Raw genomic sequence first — 22,775 nt, forward strand, 5'->3', positions numbered from 1 at the left:
CCATAAAGCCCTAAATACAGCGACTCAACAAAACACAAACGTTTCAGCAAAGCAAAACACTGAAGTAGAACGGAGCAGCCATGGAGAAGCAGAGTGAGTGGCGCCTCCACGGCGGCCACTACCTCGGAGAAATCTCAGCCCTCTGTTTAATCCACGCGCCACCTCTCCCTCACTTCTCTTCTCTCCCCTATCTCCTTGCTGGTACCGCTTTCTGTTCAGTTTCTTCACCCTATTTAAATTTATTCAATTAAGATATTGAATTCTAAGGTATTTGAATTTCGATTTCTCAGGCACAGGATCGCAAGTTTTACTCTACGATTTGGAGTCCGTGAAAATACTGAGGTCCTTTCATGTGTTAGAAGGAATTAGAGTGCATGGAATTGCTTGCCGCTTGGTTGATTGTAAAGAAGGATCGGTATTGTCGGTTAAGATTGCTGTTTTCGGGGAAAGGAGAGTAAAGTTGTTTAATTTGCGGATTGAGATGGTTCCTGAATCCCAAGATGAGCCCCAAGTGTGTTTGGAGTTGACTCTGTTGCATTCGTTGCCGAAATTCAGTCACTGGGTTTTAGATGTTTGCTTCTTCAAGGTAAAAATGGGACGTATTTATTGCTCCATTGGGTGTTTTTCTTGTAAGTTAGTCTGAGAATGCAATTGTTGATGTGTAGGAGGACATTGCGACTTCTTCACATTGTCTTGTGGTGGGATGTAGCGATAATTCGGTCCATCTCTGGGATATGTTAACGTCCAGTTCGATTCTTGAAGTTAGGAATCCAGGTTTGTATTATGAGAGTATAAGTTTTGAACTATCCGGTTATCATTGGTCGTCGTTTGCTAGGGGATGGTCTGTTTGCAATTTCTAAAATTTGATGCACTAAATTTCAGGTTCTCAATACATTATATTTGCACTCCAATCACTAGATCGTAAAACGACCTAGTAGTTGGGATAAGAACTTTTATCTGTTGTGTTGTACTAGAACTTGTATTGTGGCAATTTTCATGGTTTGATGGTTTGATTCTTATTCAACTGCAGAGAGGTGCCTTCTTTATTCCATGCGGTTATGGGGTGATGAACTTCAAAACCTCCTTGTTGCATCTGGTACTATCTATAATGAGGTGGCAAATCTTTCCTTATAATGAATTTTGATCCAACGAATGGTCTGTGTAGGGTTTTTAGTGATTACAATGACCATTATGTTAGGTGGTATTTTTTTTTTTTTTTAAAACTTAATGTTGAATGCAATTTGCTTTTAGACTTTAGATGATTTATTTTTAACTTTTTTTTTTTCACTTATAACATATTTTTAAATTTATTTTATTGAATAGAAAAAGATAAAATATTTTTGTTGAATGCTAAAAATAACATTTTTAAACAACTAAAACACATTCTCAATATGACATTCACCCTTTTAATACTTGATACTTTACAACAATAAAGTAATAAAATAACAAATGACTTAATACTTAATACTATTAAGTTGTATTTAGAGTTAAATTGAATTAAGTTCTATTTAGATTTAAGTAAAAAAAAAAAAAAACACTACCTTAACATTTTATAAACTTTGAGGACCTTGATTTCATCATTTTAATTGTTTTTTTTTTCTTTTCTATTTTAAAATTGGATCACCATTGAAGTTAATCTCAGTGATAATGATTAATGTTTGGACCCCATATTCCATGATTGTTCTTGGAATATCTGCATAGCAGTTTTGGGTTGATGCTATGTGCATTCCGATTTTTCAGTTGAAGAGGCTGATGCCACCATCCCCTTATTCCAAATTAGCTTTCTACAATCTTCTCAAATTCGGAAGCTATCGAAATGTTAAATTTACATGGTTTCTTAAGGATAAATTGGTTTTGAACAGATTATTGTTTGGAAAGCAGTTCCTCAGAACTGCACTCCAAGTTTGGGAAGTTCAGTGAAAGACCACATTAATTCGAGTAGTTCTTTCTGCAACGGCTTCAATCATTATAGTCAGCAATATCAAGCTCTTAATATATGTAGACTTGCTGGACATGAAGGTTCAATTTTTCGCCTAGCATGGTCCTCCAATGGATCCAAACTGGTGTCTGTCTCTGATGATCGGAGGTGAATTAGTTTCTCAACCAGTTTCTTCCCTTTATATTACTGATTCCTTGGAGGTATGATTCTATGCAATGAGTTGGTTTTAATTGGTACAGTGCTCGTATCTGGCCAATTCATGCAGAAAGGGAAGTTTCTGATAACTCAGGAGAGATTGTTGACACAGGCTCTGCTGGTCCTGTGCTATTTGGTCACAATGCTAGGATTTGGGACTGCTGTATTTTAGATTCTGTAAGCTCATAAATTTTTTGTCTTTTACAGTTATTCTCTATTTTCTTATATTAAATTGGAAAGTTACTTTAACAAGCAAAGAACATGGAATATTGTTGTCTGTCCAGAATACAGATAATATTTTTCTTTAAATGTGTTCATGATCCTTCCCACCCAAAAATAAGCTGTTTTCATGCTTGAGGAAAAATCTCAACTGCAAGGATTTCATTTTATTATATGCTCTTCATATTTTTTGTTATCTTTTCAGGATTTTGTGATAGATTTATTTTTACATTCATGCTGATTGCTGAGGTTGGTTAGCATGTGTCTGTAGTGCTTCTTCATGCCTAAAAGCCTGACTTTGGTCTGGATTTTTCTCACATAAAAAGGGAAGGGGAAAAAAAACGAAAGGAAAAACCTGCTTTCACTGGTGGATCTAGTGATCACAAGCAAATAGCATGTCTGCAAATGAAATCAAATAATCAAGAAAATGCATACCCCTTTCCTCTGTTATTAATTGTTAACTGGTAGAATTTTTATTTCCTTTTTAGTCTGAGGTTCCATTAATTAAAAACTCTTTGCTACCATTTGAGAAAGTGTTTTCTCATTGAAAAAGTCAAATTTTGACATTCAGTTGTTAGTGAGCAACATTTGGTTTAAGCTATAGGTGCAATATTGGTTTTGTACTGAGTCGTTGCTGCATAACTAACAACAAGGCCTCCTGTCATCCATAACTATTTATTGTATGTGGTGGCGCTACCATGTTAGATGGCTTTGGTCGATTCTGGTAATGCTTGTCTTGTATTTTGGACTGGATGTCATAATATTAAAAATAGGTAATTAGGCCTTCTCTTTTGGTCTGGTATTTGTTCTCTTCACCATTTTACTTTACTACCTCATAGTTTGGGGGGAGAGGTACAGATCCATATGGCATTTTTATTATTTCATCATTTCCTCCAATTGCCAAAATATGATCTCTGAACTGTTATATGAGGTTGATGTTCCATGTTTGCTCTTTCAAAATGGAGCTACTGTTGCTTTTTGAAACGACTGTGTTTGTTCTCAGTTAATTGTAACTGCTGGCGAGGATTGTACATGTCGTGTGTGGGGAACAGATGGTAACCAGCTTAAGATGATCAAAGAGCACATGTAAGTTGCAAATTCAGTTTGTTAAGAATTGCAGGTTAATTTCTTGAGTGATGTTCCATAATTTCAACACCATCTATCAAACATATATGTAAATTGAATACATTCAACCTGATTCTGGTTATTATGGATTAAGAGCTATGTATCCCAGATACTATTCTGGACACCATACCCTTGTGTTCTAGGACTCTTTTGGACATGCTGTAGCAACCTTGATTATATTTCTGCTAAAATATTATGTTTTGAGATTCAGAGTCATTTACAAATATATTTTTTTGATAACCAATGATTCAATATATTAATAGTGCCTAACAAAGAGGCACACAAAAGCATACACGGGGTATACAAAGGCGCCGATAGGCCACACAAAGCGAAGAGATACACAAAAACAACTCCCTCACACTACTTAGAGCCCAACCGATCAATAAAGTTTATCATGGACAATGAGCAATCCCTTATGTGCACTCTAACCCACTTGTAAATATATACATGCAATAATATTTAGGCCAATTACCTAACCGGTGTTTTTTGTGTGGGTGCGAAGAGGAAACGATCAATCATATCTTAATACATTGTACAGTAGAAAAAGGGTTGTGGAACATCATTCTTGCGTTGTGTGGTGTACAGTGGGTCTTTCCAAATTCTGTAAAGGAGGTTCTTAGTAGTTGGAAAGGCTCTTTTGTGGGGAGAAAAAGGAATAAAGTGTGGAAATCCATTCCGTTATTCATTTTTTGGACTATGTGGAAGGAGAGGAATAGGCTAGCTTTTAAGGGGAGAGTGTTGGCTTTTCAAAAGTTAAAAACTTCATTTGTATACAATATTTGGGGTTGGGCTAAAGTGTACATTGATATGGAGTCGAATTCCCTTATAGGTTTCTTGGAGTCGTTAGCCTCCAAATAGGGTTTGGGTTGTTTTGTTTTTTGTTTGAGGGGGTGGTAGCCTCGTATACTTCCTGTATGCTTTGAGGTTTCTTTGCCTATTTATATATATTGCTTGCTTATCAAAAAAACAAATATTTAGGCCAATTTTCTTGAAGAAGTTTTGAATCTGAATTATCCCTCCAAAATGCTTGTTTTGCATTTCCTCTTACTAGTATCTTATCCAGAGTATTCTTCATACTTCCTTGGCTGTATTAATCCTAATTTCTTGTACAGCATTTTTCACCGCATTTATGCATTTTGAAATACCTTGTCATTAGTGCTGAAATGGGTAATACTGGTCTTAGTGTCTTGTTAGATTAAATGCTGGTATCAAGTGAAACTAGTCTATGTCTAAGTAGTATCTTGGTACTCATAATGATTCAATACTCAAATTACATCTTTTTCTTATCATGCAGAGGAAGGGGTGTATGGCGATGTTTGTATGATCCAAAGTTTTCACTTCTTGTTACTGCTGGGTTTGACTCTGCTATCAAAGTGCATCAGCTACAAGCTTCTTTGCCTAAGGCCCCACAGGAACAGGTTGCGGAGGTAAAAGAGTTGATTGACAGAACGGAGATATTCACTGTTTGTATCCCAAATTCATCAGAACATACTGGACTTATGGACAGGTTAAGGTCTCCCAAAAACAATATAACTATCATGTATACATATGGGGTAGACACACTTTCACCTGTTTGTTCATCCCCTTGCTGAGAAAAGACATGCTTAGATGAGCCTGGATTTTTTTTTTCTTTCTTTTTTTCGAAATTAAGAAAAATAGTGGACGGCTCATGAAAATGTTAATAGATTGATGAAGATCGAGCTGCATAATTTATTGGGACTTGGGATGTCACAATTATTGGACCAAACAAATTGTAGCTTATGAATCCCCTCTCAACTTACATGTGTTAGTTTAACCTTATTTCTAAATGTTGTTTTGTGTCTCTGATTTAATTGCTGTTGTTCTACTTGATTTTTTTTATCAACTGATGCATTGCCTTTTTTTTTTTTTCCCTGTTTGTTGCAGCAAAAGTGAATATGTGCGTTCCCTGCGTTTCACATGTGAAAATAGTCTCTATGTTTCCACAAACCGTGGTTATCTTTACCATGCTAAATTATTTGATACAGGAGATGTAAAATGGACTGAACTTATCCGTGTCAGTGAAGAGGTGCCAATTGTTTGTATGGACTTACTGTCTAGAAATGGACCCAAGCTTTCCAGTGGTGTTGAGGATTGGATTGCTGTTGGAGATGGTAAAGGAAACATGACAGTCACTGGAATTGTTAGTGATCTTTGCCCTCCTAAAGTAGGCCTCACTTATACTTGGTCAGCTGGAATAGAGAGGCAGCTCTTAGGAACATTTTGGTGCAAGTCCTTGGGATATAGGTAGGGACAATTCTTCACCTTTTGATATAATGTTTTTATTATGTCCCATGTATTCCAAATCTGGCCTGAATCGCTTAAATGAGTACTCGTTGAGTAATGGAATCTACAACCTATCATTCTAGCTCAGTACCCATCTGCTATTTTAGGCTCAATTTTAAACTGAAGGTTATGGATCTTTAACCATATGAACTTCTTTGTGTCTGCTTTTTGCTGTCACAAAAGATTGTTGAAAAGTCAAGTATTATGATCAGGGACAAAAATGTCGTGATATTACCGATATATCGTGTATCGAAAGGTTTTGACACGATAAATCATGATGATATATCGGAGAGGAGAAATTTCGATAAATATTACCAAAAAATCGCCAATATATCGGCGATATATTGGTTGGAGGCGATAAATCGTTGATTATACATATACAGCAAAAAATCGCCTATATTTCTCCAATCTATCGCCGATTTTTCAGCGATATTTCTGCAAAAAAAAAAAAAATGCCCTCCCTCTACCTAGATTGCCTACCCCTTTGCCCAAGCTTCCCCTTCCCTAGTCAAATCCCCAGTCTCCTGCTCGGGCTCCAACCCCACTTTGCCCATATCCTCCTACAGCCTATGTCCATTAGGGCAATTATGCCCTTTGTTAATTTGAACCAAATGTGTGTATATATATATATATATTAAAAGTCAGCACAAAACAATATTTTTGAAAACAAAGTAATTATAATTATTTTATAATTATTACAAAAAAATATAAAAATTATCATCATAATTTTTTTCATAGTATTTTTTAATATCATTAATATATTAATTAAATATTAAAAAATTATACATGTATTATCGTTTATTTTATATCATTTAATATAATTAAATTAAATGGATCATAAATTTAATATTAAATATATTTTAAAATTAGATATATTATAATTAAATATTATAATATTATTATGAAATAATATTTAATATAATTTAATAATAAATGTGCACTTATAAAATACATATTTTTTATTGATGCATATAATATTATTATCAAATATAATAAATCATATTATACATATATTAAATTATTTAATAAAGTAACTTAAAAATATTTGTTATACTTCTAATCATATTTCTATGAGGTTTTTTTTTATATTTCCATGAATTTTGATCAATTTTAGGTTTATCGATATTTTTTTTTTTCAAAATATCTGCCGATATATTTTCGATATATCCATAAAATTGAAGTACCGATATATATGTGATTATTGATATTTTCATCTTTGATTATGATCATCCAATTGGTCTTTACTTATAAAAAAAATGATCATCCAACTACTCCACATGACCATGGAGATCATACTGAGGAACTCAATTGGTGGGTATGCTTACCACTCTCCAATGTTGTCAGCTGGGAGATATCAAGGTCTTCTTGCTTTATTTTTTTGATAGGCAAAGGCACAGAAAAAGTATATTAATAAAAACCAGGTGCCCAACGGCTAACCCAATGCATACAGGAAGTATACAACAGGCGCAAGGTCTTCTTGCTTTATTGTTAACATGTACTCATCAATCTCTGGTGTTTGAATCATGTAGGTACATTTTCACTGCTGATCCAAGAGGAAAGTTGAAGTTATGGAGGTTATGTAATCCTTCACAATCAGCTTCTCAAAATTCTGCAATCAGTAACAATGTGTCTCTAATAGCAGAGTTCATATCCAGTTTTAATATACGGATAATGTGTTTGGATGCCTCATCTGAGGAAGAGGTATTTTCTTTTTATCATGTCTCTAACTTAATTAGAGTGAGGATCTTTCTCTTTATGGTATAAGACAAGGTTTTTGGATTGTATATCCTTACACAAGTAACATCTATTAGGAATCCTCCAACCTTTCCTTTTTAGCTGATCTAGAGTCAAAATCCTAGCTCAAGTTGTTTCCCAAGTAAAAAAGCTAATACTTAATGGTATCCAAGAATTCCATATTGTGCCATAAAGGAACAACTCCACTCTCCTATTTGCTAAAGAGGAACAGAAGAACTTAATTGAAAAAGTACCATTCTTTGTAGGCAACCATACCATGACATCATCGGTCTCCAAAGAAATGGAGTGTGCAAACAACCTCCCAAAAAGGTTGTACCTTCTTTAGTTCCCAATCATGCAAATGCCTTGTAAACCTAGGACTCTGGCTACCATCAACCCAAAGGTCACTCACCTAAACATCTATTGAGGTAGCTATAGAATAGAACTCTGGAAACGAATCCCTCAAGGACACGTCCCCACCCCACTTGTCTTTCCAAACCTTGTTCCCAGACCCAACCTTGAAACCTGTATCGCCTTCCACACCCCCATACCATGCCCTTCTCTCATTTCTTGAGTGCATCATCCCCCCCCCCGACCCATACTTGGGATTCCTTTTCACTTACAAATCTCCAAGACCATTTACCCAAAAGAGTCTCATTTAAAATGGATAAATTTCTGATGCCCAAGCCCCCTTTCTGTTTCTCCAAGCAAACAATAGCCCAGTTCACCAAATATGGCTTTTGTTCCAAACCCCCCCCCCCCCCCCCTCCCCACAAAAAGTCTATTTTTCCAATCTAACAACTACCTTCTTTAGGATGACAAATAGAGACATGAAGTAAATCGACAAACTACTAAAGTACTCTTCATCAGAGTAAGCCTTCCACCCTTTGATAGATATTGTCTCTTCCATAAAGCTAGCCTTTCCAAAATCTTTCTTCTATCCCTTCCTAAACTTCGGAGAACTTATAAGGGGCTCCCAACGGAAGCCTTAAATAGGAGGTCGGGAGGGCACTGACCTTGCAGCCTAAAACCCCAACAAGATCCTTTAAATTTGAGACCTCCCCAACAGGGATAAGCTCACTTTTCTCCAAGTTGATCTTTAGCCCTAACAAAACCTCAAACCACATAAAAACCCAACTCAGATACTCAAGGTTCTCCTTACTAGCATCACAAAAAATGAGAGTATTGTCCACAAATAACAAATGGGAAACCTCCACCCCTTCTCCATCTCTTCCCCTTACTATAAAGCCATAAAAAAAAAACCCTCCTTCCTTTGCCCTTACAAGAATGCTAGAGCGAGTATCCATTGCCAAGATAAACAAATAAGGGAACAAAGGTTCTTTTCCCATTTATTTCAGTCAATAAAGATCTGTGAGCTTGAATAAAAGAAAAAGGAAAACAAATATTTAGAGGATCACTGAGAGATAAAGGTCATTTTCTTTTAATTTTATGAGATTATGTTTGATTAATAATAAGCATACTACTGATTAGAAATTAGGAAATCTTGATCTTGTGAGGTCCAGAAGTGATTTAATGAATTTTCCAGGCTTACTGTTTTATTAAATGGAACCTGTATATCGGTGTTATATCTTACTGACTGTTTTATAAACCTTGTAGGCTTTTTTATTTTATTTTATTTATTTATTCATTTACTAATTATTATTATTTTACTTGCTAAATTGTTATTGTTATTGTTTTGCAGGTGCTGATATGTGGAGATCTACGTGGTAATTTGATTTTATACCCTTTATTGAGGAGTATATTGGTGGGTTCATCTTTTGGATCAGAAGTGAAGATTACTCCATTGACTTATTTCAAAGGAGCTCATGGGATATCAAGCGTGTCTGGCATTTCGATAGCAGGATTTGTTTCCAATCAAATTGAAATACAATCTGTATGTTCTGACTTCAAGCTTTTCTATTGGCAAAGAATATTGTTGCATGCCTTGCTTTCAAATATTCTCTGACAATGATTTTTTTTTTTTTTTGCATGTCTGTATCAGAGATAGAGACAGGGCATTTGATATTTATTTTGTTTCTTGTCAGACTGGTGGAGATGGGTGCATATGCTATTTGGAATATCGCAGAGATCGACAGAATTTGCAGTTTATAGGGATGAAACGGGTGAAAGAATTGAGTTTGGTCCAGTCCGTCTCTTCTGGTGCTGACTCTGTTGATGATTTGACAAGCAGCAAGTATGCAATTGGTTTTGCATCAACAGATTTCATAATATGGAACTTAATAACTGAGACAAAGGTACTTCTCTCACTCTCTCACTTCCTTCCAGGCTGATTCCTATGTTGCAAGGCCTCTTCTAGTTGATACCTAAGAGTAACATTGAAGCAGGTTGTGCAAGTCCCATGTGGTGGATGGCGGCGTCCCCATTCTTATTATCTTGGTGATGTACCAGAGATGAGAAACTGCTTTGCATATGTTAAGGTCTATTTTTCTACTCTTTTCACTTCCTAATTTTTTATTCTTCGAGGAATGTGGTAATCAAAGCACAAATACATGAGGATGATAATCAGCTTTGTTTAACATGAGATGCACATGCAGAGTTTGGGACTGTCATCCAGTTAGGGAATCAGTGCAAGTAGTTGAGCTGACAAAGTGGTCTTGTAAACTTCATGTCTTATAGTTGGACTGTTGATGAATAAGTTGTGAATTATCATATGCTTATTCTTAGTATCATGGAGTGAGGTTGAATATCTGCCAAGTGGCATATGCTTTGGAGTTTACCCAAATGAGGTTGAGCAAGTTATAGTTATATTTTTATTCAAGATAGCATGCTATTAAACTATTCAGAAGCTTTACTACTATCTGTTATTGTGTTTCTTTTTCTTTTCTCCCATTAGTTATGTTTTATTTTATTTTTATTTTTATTTTTATTTATTTTGAAGCAATCCCTTCTAAATTTGAAAAGTGTATATTATTGTTTTAGGTGTATCAAAGACTAAATGGATGAACGTTGATCCATAAACTTGTAATGCCTCGAGTGGCTTTATGTTCAAAACTACTGATGTCCATCAAAATAGATGATTGAAACACTCTCAACAGAGAGCTGTTTCGAGTTGCTAAGCCAAATTGTTGTACTTTTTATATGATAAAGGGACTGCTTCATTATGTTGTGATGTTCAATGCATCTTAGTTTACTGAGATTACAATTTTCAATTTTTCAGGATGAAATAATTTATATTCATAGATTCTGGATTCCAGAGAGTGAAAGGAAAATATTTCCTCAGAATCTGCATATTCAATTTCATGGGAGAGAGATGCATTCCTTATGTTTTGTGTCTAGGGATTCACAAGTTGGGTTAAATGGAAAGCATGACCTCTCTTCTAGATCTAGCTGGATTGCTACTGGGTGTGAAGATGGCACTGTGAGGTTGACAAGGTATAATTCATTATCATTTAGAAAACTGACCTGAAAATGAACAGAATTTTTATAACTTTAATTAATTGTTACAGTATTATTGGATTTGTTTCTGCTTGTATGTTTTGGGGTAGTGGGCAAGAGCACAAAGTTATCTGCACACATTTATAGTTAAGAGTATTAATGATCTGTCAGATATGCTGATGGGTATCCCAGCCTCCATACCTCATAAGCTACCCTCACCCTCCCCTCTCCCACCTCCGTTTCCTTATTATCATATATTTTTGCAACTGATATGATGGTTGGATCTGTGAACTAATAGAGTGATGGACAAATTAGGTATTCTCCCGGTGTTGAGAATTGGTTTTCATCACAATTGCTTGGAGAGCATGTTGGTGGATCAGCTGTGAGGTCAATATGCCCTGTATCAAAGATACACACAATTCCAGCAGATGCGACAAACATGCCAAATGGGACACAGAGACAACATGCTACCTGGGACGGCAGAGAGAATCCATTCTTGCTAATTTCTGTTGGTGCAAAACGGGTCATAACTTCTTGGGTACTAAGAACTAGTACGATAGACAACAAGGGAGAAGCGTCAGATGATGGAGTGCAGGATAAAACTGGGAAGGGCTTTCCATCAATGTCATTCCAGTGGCTTTCCACTGACATGCCAACCAAGTATTCTGGTATTCGTAAGAAAACAGAAGACTTGGAGAACATAGTTGGAATTAAAAAAGCTTCGAGTGTGAATATTGATGCAGAGTCTAGATCACTCTTCCCAGAAAGAAAAGAGATGCAATTGAGAACTTGCATTGGGGACATGTATGAAAATGACTGGAGATACCTTGCTGTTACTGCTTTTCTTGTTAAAGATCCTGTTTCCAGGTGATATGAGATAATGATGATTTATTGTTCTAGTTTGGTTTTCAATTCAAATTTTTCTTTTCCATATTAATTTACCTTTTCCCTTTTACTTTGCCTCTGTTGCAGAATTACTGTCTGTTTTATTGTTGTTGGTTGTTCTGACGCCACACTTTCTCTGCGGGCTCTCATTTTACCCAGTCGACTTTGGTATTATATCATGGCACCTTTCATTCAGTTTATTTAATGGTTTTGTTGTAAAATCCATAGTGCGTTCTAATAATTCCACATTCCCACTCTTTATTGGCCACCTGGTGTCATCTTTCTTTTTTTCTTTTTCTTCTTTGTTTTTCCATTTTGTAAATGTTTATTTACTTCATTGTAGGTTTGATGTTGCTTTATTGGTTCCCCAGTCATCCCCAGTTTTGGCATTGCAACATGCTATCATCCCTTTATTTCAGCCTTCTGAAGGTCAGTGCATTGTCTGGACTATTAAATCTTAATTTAGCAGAAATATTGTGGAAATCTTATGTCAAGCTTTCTGACCATAAATATAGTTCAAATATGATGCCCCCACCCAGCCGAACCCAAACCAAACCCCCACCACCCCAATAACAATAATAACAATAACTAAACAATAATAAGAAGAAGAATAACAACAAACCAATAATAACAACAAAAACAAGAACAATAATAGTAATACTTAAATGCCAGCTCCATATTAGGGAACAGGTTGTTAGGTAACATCAAGTCAATAAAAGAGGTAGAAGATGGGGAGGTCTTTACTCTATTCCTAGCGGAATAGCGAACTTCGGGGCTCTAGAAGAGGTTAAGGCCTTACTCTATTCCTAGCAGAATAGTGGCCTTAATTTCTTTTTGGTATAATATTAATAATAAGTAAATAAATAAATAGAATTTATTGAAACAACAATTTGGCCCAGTTAACTAACATTATTCAATCGGTGTGATTGAGAGAATAACAATTAAATTATTAGCCAAAATAATGTCTTCTCCTAATTAGTTGTAGGCACTATTTTGTGTTCCACACCACCCCCCTTCCTCTCCTCTCCCCCTACCCCAATAAAAATAGATTATATCTTTAATAAAAACAACTAGTCTCTATGAACTTTGTTTGCAACATTTTCAGCATAGCTGTGATATCCCACATCAAATAGGGAAAAAAGTTCATAACATTATATATGTATGAACTCTTTTTAACCTTGTAAACGTATTCTAAAGTCGTGAGGGCCCCTTTGAACCTAAAACAAACAATATTTACACAACTGGGAGTGGATCGTTATAAATAGTATCAAAGTCAAGTTTCAATCCTGGGTAGAGGAAAAAGTTTTTAATGCTATATATATGTATGAACTCCTCTTAATCTTGTAGACACATTTTAAAGTTGTGAGGGTCCCTTTAGGCTTAACGCAGACAATATCTAGACAGTTGGAAGTTGGTTGTTACAATATTCCTCACAGTTTTAGTGTATTTAGTGTTCACAATTATGAAAAGTGAATTTTTCGCCTCCTTATGAGGTGTGCCTCAGTGTTCACAAACTGTGCCTAAGCATTGAATTTTTAATCAGTGTTCTCATCAAGGGTATGACTCATGAACTGAGGCACATAAAGTTACACCCCAATGCCATGACCCTTTCCACTATAGTTGCATTGCTAAAATTCACAACAGAAAATGCATTTGGCATGTGGAATCAAATGCATGTTTTTAAAATTACTTATTTTATAATGTCCTAATTTTGGCATCCTAATTCCTTATATTTTCTTCCCTGGAGTTGTTAATTCCTGTTTAATGGCTTGATTAACAGAGAAGATTCAGATTGGAAATGCATATATTGCAATCAGTGGATCTACTGATGGCAGTATTGCCTTTTGGGATCTGACTGAAAGTGTTGAAAACTTCATGCTGCGGGCATCAACTCTCCATACAGAAAACTCTATTGATTGTCAGAAACGACCACGCACTGGAAGAGGAAGCCAAGGTGGACGATGGTGGAGATCATTAGGCACCACTCCTAAGAAAAAACCCAGCGGCGGCTCAGTTTCCATGAGAGTTGAAGAAGGAACTGGTGTTCTAAATTATGTTGCATGTGGAACCTCTTCAAAACTTAATGATCCTGAAAACACTCCAACTGCTTGTTCTCAAGCGATGTTCACTGCTTCCCTTGAGTCAGAAGTGAATACAGATGATTCCTCATCAGAAATATGTGAAATATCACCCTTACATGTTTTGAGTAGCATTCACCAATCCGGGGTCAACTGTCTCCACATTTCAGATATGAATCATTGTCAAAGTTTTAACAATGGTTTTCTGTATTATCTTTTAAGTGGGGGCGATGATCAAGCACTTCACTGTCTTGGATTTGATTTGACACTGCTACCAACAAGCTCAGAGTCTCAGATTAAGGCAGTAAATGTAGAAAATCCAACAACCAAATTTGAAGATATAAAGAACTTAAATCATTGTAAACAGAACAAGAATTACAGAATCAGATTTTTATACCATGACAGGGTAGCCTCAGCTCACAATTCTGCTGTGAAAGGTAAATTTTTTAAACTTGGTTCTTTAATATTTTTGCTGAATTCCTTTGTTGTTGGACAAGCCCAAGTTGAGGTTGTGTCCTCATTGTGTTTGAATTCTTGCTCCCTTGATGTCCTCATCATGTTCAACAATTGTAAATGATCTATGTTTCCATCCCCCTTCTTAGTTTCTGATGATTGCCTAAACATCACACAAAGGATTGCTTCATATTATGAAGCCTAGTATATTTATAGGAACTAAAAAAACAAGGAAATTTCCCTCTTTTTTTTCTTTTTTTTTTTTAATATATTCATTAGTTAGCTGATAATTTCCTTTTTCGAGATGATTTTCCATAAAAGCATCTGTGAATGATGATATTAATTTCAATTTTCATGTACTGAAGGTATTTGGACAGATGGGACGTGGGTGTTTTCTACTGGTCTTGATCAGCGTGTCAGATGCTGGTATCTTGGTGAGCATGGTAAATTAATTGAACAAGCTCATTTAGTAATTAGTGTGCCTGAGCCAGAGGCATTGGACGCTAGAGCCTGTGGCAGGTGAGTGAAGCATCTGATGTTATTCTGACCTACTCCATACAGCACTTCCTTATGGAAGAATAACTTCGCATTGAAAAGTATAATTCTCTAAATTGTTATCTTTATTTTTATGGTGCTATTTATGTCTTTTCCAGGAACCATTATCAGATTGCAGTAGCTGGAAGAGGGATGCAAATGGTTGAGTTCTCTGTATCCCCTGACATGGATGGCAGAGGCGCAGATGGCTTCTGCTGATTTTGTGTTTCAATCCATAAGCTTTCGAGGATGGGTATGTGGTATGTTATTGTGCATATTGTTTTCTAGATGTTATTCATGAATGAATTAGGGGTTCCTGCTGGGTAAATCATGAAGTTGGCATCCTGAAGGCATCTATCTCCCTACCTTTGCAGGTGAAACCCATCATTTGAGGGGTTTAAACTTTGAAAGATCTGATTTAAAGAATCGACTGCTCAGGTGGCAAAACAATTCAATTATTACTTTTGGGAGGTTAAAAGATGCATATAGTACACTGTCTTAAGAAAGAACAATGGTAATAATTGGATTAAGATCATGGTCATCTGAGATTTTGATGTTGTTGGGCAAGAATTGAACAAGTAATTAAAGGCTGGGAAAGCCATGTATGCCTGCTGCTAGCTGGTCATCCTCAAAGCTGCATTGATCAATAAATAAAGAATTCCAAATTATGTTTGTGTATCAGAGAGAGAGAGAGAGAGAGAGAGAGAGAGAATTCCAAGTTATGTTCTCTTTTTTCTTTCTGTACACTCAGCAAAATGCAGTTGATAATTTTTTATGCTGAATGTTAATTGGTTGAAAATTTCTTTTACTTTCAGAGTGCGCTGCCCTTTTAACTTGTCACCAATATCTGAAAAGACTGCCGTTTAGATCTGGGAAAGATGCTTCACTTAAGGAGTATAAAGATGTCATATGACTCATATCTGCATCAACTGACCTTGCAGGTGCTCCTATCTCAACTTGCCCACAATTTTTTATTCATCACTGATGACCACACCAATTTTCTTCTGAGGACTTTCAAAAGATTGAAGGTTATGTATTTTAGTAGCCATTGCTGAGTTCTGATCTGACTAGTGAAACTGTCCCATGCAGCTCGATCCAGATGATATGTATTTTCTCTTTTTCCTTTTTGTATAACAGATTAGATTTTGTTCAATTTGGACGCCCAATGATTTTAGTACTTCTAATCATGATGAATACCACAGTACATGGCATAAATTTACAAGCTTAGGTTACATTTAGTGATCTCACTTCCCAGGCACAAAGTTGGTGGCATAGGCCCAGGCGTTGTTGTTCACTGGGTCGGCTAGATGGTCAGCAAGGTTCTCCAAAGGTCCTTTGCCGGTTACAATAGCCTGCACAAAGAAACCAAACATGGAGAACATGGCAAGACGCCCGTTCTTGATTTCCTTCACCTTAAGCTCAGCAAATGCCTCAGGATCATCAGCAAGTCCCAATGGGTCAAAGCTCCCACCTGGGTACAGAGGGTCAATCACCTCACCAAGAGGTCCTCCTCCAATGCGGTACCCCTCAACAGCACCCATGAGGATAACCTGGCAAGCCCATATGGCTAAGATGCTCTGAGCATGAACTAGACCCGGGTTCCCAAGGTAGTCGAGACCACCCTCGCTGAAAATCTGAGCACCAGCCTTGAACCACACTGCCTCACCAAACTTGACTCCATTTCTGGAGAGAAGCTCAGGGAAGACACATCCCAAAGCCCCAAGCATTGCCCACCTGCAGTGAATCACCTCGAGCTCTCGGTTCTTGGCAAAGGTTTCGGGATCTGCTGATAGTCCTGCAGTGTCCCACCCATAGTCACCAGGGAACTCACCGGTAAGGTAGGATGGAGGCTCACCAGAAAATGGTCCCAGGTACTTAACACGGTCAGGGCCATACCAGGGGCTTCCAGATGGCTTCGCAAATGACTTCCTCATTGAGATTCTACCATCGCCGCGAACCTTCGATGAGAACTCTGTGCCTGGGTTCAACGGAACCACCTTGCCTACAAATGGAGATGAGAGAGCCATGGTGGCCATGTGATATGCCTGGTGCTGGGTGCTGATGATCCTAGTGATTGATTTGTTGAGTTTGGGATTTCAAGAGTTTTCTTATATAAGGGTCTGGTGAGGTCCACAATCCTATCCCGTAGATCTTCACCCTTGTCCTCATTGGTCCATGAGGTGCTTGCATGGATTCAAAAATCCAACTCATCCTCCCGGCCAATCAATGAAGGTTATAATAGATTTTCTTCAAATTATTGTGAGATTATCCACAACCTAAAGTCAGTTACCTCTTGTGGGCTCCCATTGGAGTTCAGAATTTTATATCCTATGACCGGTTGCTATCTACTTCTTATCAAGACCAGTTTTATCAGGTTATGATATTCTATCACCAGGCTAAAAATTTCACTTCCACATGAAAACGTTGGAAACTTCTATAGTATGATGTTGAAATGCAAAAGTTATAACTTAGATGAAAAAATTTTATGACCAAGGTACAAGGTAGAGCAGAAGTTGGTGAGGCTGGCTTGATTGAGACCTGGCATTTGGGTGGGCTTGGACTTAATTGGGTTGAGGCAATTTTTACCCTATCATATAGAGTACTATAAGATTAAGCATAATTCTACGTGTCTACCAAAGATGGTAATCCAAAGGTTCCAAACAATTCATGGAGGTATAGGTTCCACCTAAGAAAAGGGAATCCCAAAATAGTATATGGCCGAGATATGGACACCACTCGAAAAAAGAGAATCTGGAAATAGTAAATAGCAAGTGAAGATGCAAACACGACTTGACAAGGGGAACCCAAGAATATCTTATAGTAAGCAGGGGTACAAGCACTACTTGAGAAAGGAAAGCATACGGCAAATCAAGATGCAAAAAGAAGCAAAGATAGTCCAAGCTAAAGAAAGTTATGTTAAACTCTAAATCTGAATTCAAGAGACCAACACCAACTCTAAAAAGGAGGTCGTACACAAGCATTGACTTGGTAATAATTCATAGAACTTAAACCTTTGAAAAAAAAAAACAAATAGTCTTTCATTTAAATTAAGAGAATGTATGTTCTGATAAAAAAAATATATACTTGTTACAATTAATAAAAATAATAAATTTGATAATTGAAAAAATAATTATAACGTTTTATTAAGAAACAAATTAAAAACTTCCAATATATTCCAAATCTCTTTTAAGTATTATTTTCAATTAAGGAATAATATTTCAAAAGAAAAAAAATTACCTAATAGGTTTCAAAAATCTCCTCAAATGGTAAATTTAATTAAGGAATAACATCTTTAAAGAAAAAAAAAACTATACAAATAAGGATCTTTGGATGCTCCCAAGACAAATCACAAGAAAATCTCAAGTTTCAGACTTTAAGCTATTCAAACTCTCAACCTTTCAAGCCAAGCCGAGATTCAAATCAAGTCAAGGTCTAAGTTATGAGAAGACTCAAAACTAGATTAAGTCAAAATTCAAATTAAGCTCAAACATTTCGATATCAAACTTCTACAAGGATTAAATTAACAACTATAAACATGATTTTTCTTAAAGAGAAATTTGTACACATATTTACCTAAAAATATATTTCCCAAAAATAACATGTAATAGATCATACCAACAACATCCCTTGAAGAGATTAAAAATCAATCCACACTTCTAAGCACAAAAAATATACAAAGAAAAGAGAAGTCATCCTTCATTATCTCCCAACTCTTTTGTTAGAGATGTTTTTTCCCCCTTAATAATGTAACCCGAAATGCTACTTAAAGTTATCTTCAATAGATTGGCAGAATGGTTGTAGGATGAATGTGACAAACGATGGATGAATTAAAAATATCCCATACAAAACGTTTTGAATGTCCATTATCTTATAATAATATCATGATGTATATGATTTGAGTTGTTTTTTCCTTCTCAATATAACATCTATAGTAGTGTGAGTCACAACACTCCCCATGCCCATGTTGGCATGTTCCATGTTGATTAAATAAATATTTCATATATTATTCCTAATATATTACATGTTTAATAATTAGGTAATATTTAAGTTTATATTTTTTATATGATTATTATTTGTATCGGATTTAATTTACCTATATAGTAAAATATTTATATTTTGACATAATTCAAACATGACCCATCAACACAAATTATTATCATTAATTTTAATGTAACATTTATATTTTGATTATATAAGAAATATTTTAAAATATTTGAAGTAATAATATTTATTTATATATTTAAAATAACAAATAAGTTATATTTGGTTTTAAAAATCAATTACGCATCAATTTAATCCTTAGATTTTTATTTATTTTTTAAGATATGACAATCACATCTACTATGTCTATTAATTTAATTCAAATGTCTTGAACGATAACCATACTCCACAATTGCCATGTTTTATTTTCCATGTTGGGTTTGTGTTCCGAGTCTGTCTACCAACCAATCCATCCATCTTGAGAAATGGAGTGTGTGAGAAGTCCACTAGGAGCAAGAACCAGACAGGGCACTGCACCAACCTTCTGGGAGTTCCCCAGAAAACACACATCCGTGACCTGTCATTGGGAAGTGGGAACCCCACCTATCAAATCCCAACTGCCGCACTACTTCCCCTCAGTTGTTGCCACGTCCATTTGGGCTTAGCCTCAGCCTCTTAGCCTTCAACTCAGTGCCGCTGGTGGCTCGGTGTGTTCGGTCATCATTCACCAACCCCCAACTCCAACTCTACGAACCACGATTTTCTCAGACAGGAGTTGGTGAGGTGGAGGACTTTTCAGGTCAGTTAGGTATTAAGTTTTACCCTACGCTTCTAAGTCTTCTGGTTGTTTGACCAATTTTGGTTGGGAGTCGAAGTAAAGCTGCACTCTCTAAAAAAAATTCATTTTGATGAACTTAAAAATAATAATTATATAAATATGCACTTTAATAATAACTATTATAAATTTAGAAAGTTTTTGTGAGCTTTTTTCTTTCATGACTCATTATTATTATTTTTAAATATGCTAGTTATATATTTTATAAAATCTTCTTAATTTCATTTTTTTCATCGTCTAAGATCATATTTTATGAATTATTTTTGTAGAACCTCAGTCGCTATCAACTCTCCTAAAAGCAATTGTTGTTAGAAAAGGCGCATACCCTAATCTTATACTACATTCATCAAAGCGCCCACGGCGAACACAATAGGAGTTGATGGACTCGACCAACCTTCCGATCTGCCAACAATCTCTCCAAACCCCCCCCCTCCAGCGACACCCCTGGGGTAGCATTCATCCAAGCGCCCACGGCGAACACAAGGGGAGTTAATGGACTCGACCAACCCTCCGATCTACCAACAATCTCTCCCCTCCACCCCCAGCGACACCCTTGGGGTAGGAAAGACGCATACCCTAACCTTATACTGTATTCATCCAAGCGCCCACGGCGAACACAAGAGGAGTTGATGGACGCGACCAACCCTCCGATCTGCTAACAATTTCCCCCCAAACGATACCCCTGAGGTTCGAACCCGTAATCTCGACTCTGATACCACTTATAGGATGTCAAGCACTACCAACTCTCCTAAAAGCAACGCTGAGGTCTTACAATTTTTTTTCAAAATACATACACTTTGAAAATAAAATGGTCAAACTTCTTAAAAATGTAATATTTTTTAAATAGTGTATGTTTATATCATTCTCCCGATACAATAAGTGAATAACACCAGGCATGATTGTACTAAAATTATTAACACCCTTCATGAAAACCATTTCATATTTTTAAAAATTAAAATTAAAATATTTTCTAACTTCAAAAAAATATTTAATAATTTTTTTATAGGAAGCTCTTTTTAAAAATTTGTTTTAATAACTTTTGTTTTTAAAATAAATTTAATTTATTTTTAGTCATTTTAAAACTTTTTTTTTAAAATATTATCAAACAAATCCTGAATTTCTATTATAAAAGTCATGAAAAATTATTTAAAAAATTACTATTTTTAAATTCATGAACTATTGAATCTTCACCCATACAAGAAAAGAAATATGACACTTTCTTTGAACCTATTCTCCAAAATTTCTCTTTGATCGGAACTCATATCACTTGTCTCCATCTTTATTATTTTTGGCACCACCTTTAGTGTTATTATTGCTTATTGATATCTTCATATCTTGAATGGTTGAGACCAACTTTGAAGTGGTGATGTTGCTTCAAAGATAAGAGAACAAAAGGCTCATGTTGATAACTTCATTCTGCCGTGCTCAAGTGGCTTCATATTTTGTCATCTGAATAAAAAATAATTTTTGTAAAAATAAATAAAAATGAAAAACTATTTAATTAAAATAAATTTCAAAATTTACTTCCTTAATAATTTTTTTTTCAACCATTTTGTTCAAACATTTTTCTTTTTTACTTATTTTTAAGTTTTGACCAGGACAAAATATGAATTAGTGCTTATACTACATTATTTTAATTAAAAAAGATTATTAAATTAAGTTAACTTCTTTCCATTTGCTGGATTTTGTAGATATTTAATAAAACTTAATACTTATAACTTAATAATTTAAATTGATCTTAAATTAAATTGTTTTTAAGTTATTAATTTAAAACTTATTACTTATTTTTACTTTTAATTACGTTTGATAAAATTAATTTAAAATTTATTTTAAGTTATTAAATTGACATATTTATACTCATTAGTTATAATTAATATTTATTATTAAAAATATTTAATTAATATTTATTTTCATAAAAGATGAGTAATGAATGTGAAGTTATAGTTGTAAAATATATTTTTATTATATTTTAATAAATAAGATAATATATATATGTGTGTGTGTGATTAATAATAAGTTAATTATTTTGACTTAATACTTAAAGTCATTTTTAATTTTAAGTTATAATATTAAGATATTTTACCAAATATACTCAATAACTTAAATTATTAAGTTATTAAATTACTTTTAAGTCATTAAGTTGATTTACCAAACATCCTTCTTTAATTTAACTTTTACCTTTCTATATCCATGTGAAATGAAAATGTAAATGAAGTATAATCTATTAAAAATTATTTAGGGTTTAATACACTTTATCCTCTCAACCTATCTCATGTTTTGCACATTGCCCCTTTAGGTTTAAATCGAACACATTGCACCTTAAGCTTCTTAAATTGCAGCATTTTGCCTTTTCACGGGGTTAGTTTAGGCCGTGATTGATCGATAAAGGGTAGATTTTTAAATTCCTAAATCCAATAAGTCTCTCACCCCTAACCCTGTTTGGCCGAGAAAATGTAAAAACAAAACAAATCAAAGTTTTTAAATTGTATATCCATCAATGTTACTACAATTAGTTAACATAGTTGAGTTGAGTAGAGATTTCAATTTCCTTACAAAAACCATATCAAAGAAAACCCACAATAACTTAAAATTCCAATCTTTCCTCTTTTCCTTCACTTTCTTAACAACCAAACAACAAGAACATGTAAAGTCAAACCACCAAAATCCCACCTTTCACCAAGCATTGCACATACAAACAATTTCACCCAAATGTGCACCATTCAAAATCAATCCAGTAACCAAAAACCAAAAAAAAAAAAAATCATTCCAATAATCACACAAAAAATTGTCTATTTGCATACCCCCAAATTTCAAAACTCCAAGCTCCCTTAGCTCCTTCTTCAGAGGCGAAAGATCTATAATGCATAAGAAAAGAATCTATGATTAGGGTTTGAAAATTGGAGTAAGAAGGAGGAGAAGATAGTAAGAAGACAAAGACAAAATGCTAAAATTGTTGACCACCTTTTGATTTGAGAATTTACAAAATCTACCTTTCATTAGTTAGTCACATGCAACACGTGATATTTTCGTTTACTTAAACTAATACCGTCCAACAAAAAAAGTAAAGTATTGTAATTTAAAAAGTTTGAGGTGTAAT

General features: G+C 35.0%; 2 protein-coding genes across 10 annotated transcripts; one reads left to right on the forward strand and one right to left on the reverse strand.

The window, feature by feature from the left end:
* Positions 1-29: 29 nt before the first annotated feature.
* Positions 30-16,056, forward strand: LOC100257191 (uncharacterized). Of its 9 annotated transcripts, none has more exons than XR_786223.3 (22): positions 30-201; positions 291-586; positions 666-774; positions 1,031-1,113; positions 1,863-2,086; positions 2,179-2,311; positions 3,357-3,439; positions 4,773-4,985; positions 5,384-5,743; positions 7,312-7,483; positions 9,219-9,410; positions 9,562-9,771; positions 9,862-9,954; positions 10,695-10,909; positions 11,228-11,779; positions 11,885-11,965; positions 12,141-12,226; positions 13,578-14,312; positions 14,694-14,847; positions 14,982-15,122; positions 15,237-15,300; positions 15,678-16,056. XR_786223.3 is itself a non-coding variant. In XM_010654003.3 (21 exons), the coding sequence occupies exons 1-20, from the start codon at positions 81-83 to the stop codon at positions 15,079-15,081; spliced, it is 4,212 nt and encodes a 1,403-aa protein (XP_010652305.1). In that variant the 5' UTR covers positions 30-80; the 3' UTR covers positions 15,082-15,122; positions 15,678-16,056. The 9 variants fall into 9 exon arrangements, 6 of the variants coding, with proteins under 6 accessions (XP_010652305.1, XP_010652304.1, XP_059593923.1 ...); XR_002030460.2 differs by having other exon boundaries at positions 14,982-15,115; positions 15,237-15,580; XR_786222.3 differs by having other exon boundaries at positions 14,982-15,115.
* LOC100252066 (chlorophyll a-b binding protein of LHCII type 1) lies at positions 16,006-16,964 on the reverse strand. The gene has a single exon (XM_002273070.5). The coding sequence runs from the start codon at positions 16,896-16,898 to the stop codon at positions 16,107-16,109; it is 792 nt and encodes a 263-aa protein (XP_002273106.2). The 5' UTR covers positions 16,899-16,964; the 3' UTR covers positions 16,006-16,106.
* Positions 16,965-22,775: the final 5,811 nt, after the last annotated feature.

Source organism: Vitis vinifera, chromosome 7, assembly GCF_030704535.1.
Source record: "Vitis vinifera cultivar Pinot Noir 40024 chromosome 7, ASM3070453v1".
NCBI classification, from domain to species: Eukaryota; Viridiplantae; Streptophyta; class Magnoliopsida; order Vitales; family Vitaceae; genus Vitis; species Vitis vinifera.

Coding starts and splice junctions, on each gene's coding strand:
- LOC100257191 (XM_010654003.3), top strand. CDS start 81: ATGGAGAAGCAGAGTGAGTGGCGCCTCCACGGCGGCCACTACCTCGGA. Junction 12,227..13,577: donor TTTATTTCAGCCTTCTGAAG/GTCAGTGCATTG, acceptor CTTGATTAACAG/AGAAGATTCAGATTGGAAAT. Junction 14,848..14,981: donor GACGCTAGAGCCTGTGGCAG/GTGAGTGAAGCA, acceptor TGTCTTTTCCAG/GAACCATTATCAGATTGCAG.
- LOC100252066 (XM_002273070.5), bottom strand. CDS start 16,898: ATGGCCACCATGGCTCTCTCATCTCCATTTGTAGGCAAGGTGGTTCCG.